The sequence below is a fragment of the Geotrypetes seraphini genome, chromosome 4 (genome assembly GCF_902459505.1).
Source record: "Geotrypetes seraphini chromosome 4, aGeoSer1.1, whole genome shotgun sequence".
Classification (NCBI taxonomy): domain Eukaryota; kingdom Metazoa; phylum Chordata; class Amphibia; order Gymnophiona; family Dermophiidae; genus Geotrypetes; species Geotrypetes seraphini.
Window position 1 is genome coordinate 119,775,896 of NC_047087.1, and position 3,900 is coordinate 119,779,795.

The 3,900-nt window shown below is 39.5% G+C and overlaps 1 protein-coding gene across 1 annotated transcript; it reads right to left on the minus strand.

The window, feature by feature from the left end:
- Positions 1-502: 502 nt before the first annotated feature.
- LOC117360145 (intraflagellar transport protein 22 homolog) lies at positions 503-845 on the minus strand. The gene has a single exon (XM_033943874.1). The coding sequence runs from the start codon at positions 817-819 to the stop codon at positions 517-519; it is 303 nt and encodes a 100-aa protein (XP_033799765.1). The 5' UTR covers positions 820-845; the 3' UTR covers positions 503-516.
- Between the last annotated feature and the right edge of the window lie 3,055 nt (positions 846-3,900).

Below are 3,900 nucleotides of genomic sequence, written 5' to 3' on the forward strand. Positions count from 1 at the left end.
TTACTTCTGAGTTCTCTAGTTTCCTATCCTTTGGAAAAGGTTTGTTAATAGTTCATAAATATTTTTACAATATCTAAATATCTGCATCATATTTCCTGTTCCTTATTCACTATGAATGCACAGTACTTTAGAATTGTGAACCGCAGAGAACAGTCAATTGTTATGTTATATATAAGTCTATGTTATGTTATATATAAGTATATGTTTCTATAAGTATGATAGAGGATAGTTTTGATAGTCGCTATTGAAGTATGATAGAGGATAGTTTCTCGAGGGTGGAAGGGATCATGATTGGGCAGACTAGTTGGGTCGTTGGCCCTTTTCTGCCGTCATATTCTATGTTTCTATGTTTCAAGTCTCTTCTTGTATACTTTCTTTTTTTTTAGGGGCTAGTTTTTCTTTATAATAAAAACAATTAAAGTCATCTGTTATGTAAATATATCAGAAGCCAACGCTTTCACACATTCTTTGATGGTCTTGCTCTTGATATAGGGTGATAATGGACATCTCTTCTGTTTATCTGCTCTCAGACAGCAAAGTGATCACACCTCCCAGGAACTTTAAGAATTCAGTTCTGACATCCTCAGGATCTTCTTCCAGGCTAGAATGCGACAGCTTCAGTTTGGTCATTGATGCCCCTAAAGATGGTCGACTTTTGTCTGCTCCAAAGCCTGGTTTGTGGTGAGCAATAAGAAGACACTGGTTATCCTGTAATTGCTGCTGCTGTACAAAGGATGCATACCACATTTCAATTTCCTTCAAATGACTTGGCAGGTCTGGGTTGAACACTATAACCACCCCATGAGAATCCTTCATCATAGCTGGCCAGCAAGTTTCAAACTTATGATCTCCTCTGCAGTCCCACAGTTCAACTTCACACCCTGAACTTTTGTTGTTATCATTTACATTTGGTACATTTGAACTTTCAGATTCTAGGATCCCCTTGAGTTGGGTTGTATTCTCCACCCACAGTTTCTGTGGCATCTGAAAGAAAGTTAGCCAAAACTGGTTTGCCACTCTCACTGGGGCCCACCAGCAGCACTTTGGCCTTGAACATATTTGCAAGCTTCTTACCATTCTGGTCACTTTCCTCTGAATCTCCTTTAGGCTTTTTATATCCTTATTGAGACATAATCCCCTGAATTCTATATATGGCGACTATAGTTCTGCATGCAAATTTGGTCATGTGGCAACGTTGCACTTGAATCTTAATTATTTAACAAGCCAATCTGCACCAATAATTGGTCACTAACAAGCAATTATCAGCACTTAGAATTTATATGCACAGCTTTCTAAGGGGATTCTATAAAGATGTGCATGTAAATTCTAATGTGCGGATCTCAAAAAGGGCAGTGATCATGGGCAGGTCATGAGTGTTCCTAAAAATTAAATGCATTGTTTTAGAATATGCCCGATCTGTGCAGAATTTAGGTGCGGGCATTTACACCAGGTCCTAGTTGTTATAAATTTTAGTCATGGGTAGGGTTACCAGACATCTGGATTTCCTCGGACATGTCCAGAGATCCAGACGGCTTTTCAAAACCCAGCACTTTGTCTGGGTTTTGAAAAGCCTTCTCAAATAGCATCAGGCAGGGAGGAAGTTTGTGTACGCCATCGCATGCCATCGTATGACATCAACGCATGCATGGAATTCCTCCCTGCTCGACAAGAGCAGGCCATGGGGGTGGGGCTAGTGTGGGACTGGAGGCGGGATTAGGGCATTTCAGGGCAGGGATGGGTAGAACTGGGCGGACCTGGGGGCGGGTCTGGTCATGGGGCTGGCCACTATGCGTATTCTATAAACTGCACCTAACATTAGGCATGGTTTATAGAATACTGTTAAGCATATCTTTTTTTGTGGCGCCACATATTGAATTTACCCCTGAATAGCTTGAAAAATTAATAATCATTTGTGTATGCAGGGCTCCATGGATGCAGTGCAGTGAATGCTGGCAAACCGGATAATATGCAAATCTGAAGCCCCATCAAGGTGTGTATATGGGTGATTGCAAAGTAGAGTGTACTGCTGAGAACTTATATCATGCAGAAATTATAATTCTAAACTGCGGTTCACTGCATATTCAAGTGCTCTGCCCTGCCAGACTCTGCACCCTAGCCAGCTGTGGGCCAGGACAGGAGGGATCCCTCCTACCTCCTGTGCCGGCTGACTCTAACAACTCTTACCTCCCTCCCACCTCCCTGATTAGTAAAAAGCATACCTTTAAAATCCCTGGTGGTCCAGCAGTGATCTGGGACAGAAGCGAATTTCCCCAGCCATATCTAAAACCAGTTCTGGCATGTCATTTGGCTTCATGCTTTTAAACTCCTACATTCATCAGCCATCATCCAATCAATATAGTACTTTCTTATGCACCGTGCTCATTGGACATCTTGCAAATGATCTAAATTGTCTGTTGATAATCAAAATAAATGTTGGTCTTGTATGAGAGCAATCGGCATATAGCTAGCTTGTGAGACTGTTCTTGCTGCTTTTTACAATATTGGATTCATTTACTCAGTTCAATTTACACTCAAATAGGTCTGTCATCATATATTGGACCCCTGAGAAAGGCTATTTACAGCCGAAACACAGACTGTGATGGGTCTACACCATCTACATACAGTTCTTTTGGATTTGTATTATTACACATTTGCTCTACATATGTGTATATTTTGTATCAGCAGCATTTAGCTAAATTGACTGCTTTTAATTTGTTTGAATACATTTTAAATAAATTTTGTCATCCAGAGTATGGTTCCACATTGCTGCTCTTTGTAAATCTTGGGTGAAACATTTAGGATAAAATGGCTCTTTGCTTTAAAAAGGCTACCAACCTCTGAGTTAAGTGCTGATTCTACCCTGGAAGTGCTCCAAAAATAGATGGTTGCAGCCTAGGCACTAACTTGGCATTTTTAGTGGTACTGTCCAGCTAAGTATCACTGAATAGGCCTGGTTGGCCCCAGACAAGCAATTTAAATGGCTATAAACAATCTCTGGCCATTTAAATTGCTTTAAACATCTACCCTAAAATGATAAAGGTCATGGAAAGGCTCTCTTAAGAAGAAAGACTGAACAGATTAGGAGTCTTCAGTTTGGAGAAGAGATGACTGAGGGAGGATATGATATACTGTATATTTACAAAATCGAGAGAGGCAGAAAAAGTATAAGGTGAATAAGGAACAGTTATTCATGCCCTCAAACTGTACCAGGACTAGAGGGCACACCATTACACTACCAGGTTGGTGATTTCATTTCTTTTCACTCCATGAACAATCAAGCTGTGGAATTTGTTGCCTGAGGATGTGGTGAAGGCACTTGGGGTCCTTTTATTAAGATGCGTTAACTGATTTAGCGCACGCTAAAGATTAGTGCGTGCTAAATGCTAATGTCCATAGAATATAATAGATGCTTTAGCATTTAGCGTGCACTAAATCAGTTAGCATACCTTAATAAAAGGACCCCTTAAAATAACTGAGTTTAAAAGAGATTTGGGAAAAAAGCCTAAGGAATGCCTTATATATTTTGATTATTTCTTTAATTTACAAATTTATAACATGCTTACAATTTAAAATTAGGCACTTTGAAGTTTATTATATGCCGTTGTGGATTGATGGTGTACAATTTAAAACATGCATAGTAATTTAAAACTCACAACACATATATTGCATACGAACAGTACAAATATTATTACTCAAATACAGCCATGTTCTCCCAGTAACATCTCATATCACCTCAAATCTTAAGAGAAGGCCTCCACAAACAAATGAGTCGTCAGCTGCTTTTAAAATTGCTGAAAAGACCCAGGAAGAGCATTCCACAATTTTGAGTCCATTATTGAGAAACAACCATGGTGAGTTACTGCATTTTGGATTATCTGTAAAGCTGGTATTTTACCATCT

What these genes read in the sequence shown, in the direction of transcription:
- LOC117360145 (XM_033943874.1), bottom strand. Translation starts at nt 819, where the DNA reads ATGATGAAGGATTCTCATGGGGTGGTTATAGTGTTCAACCCAGACCTG.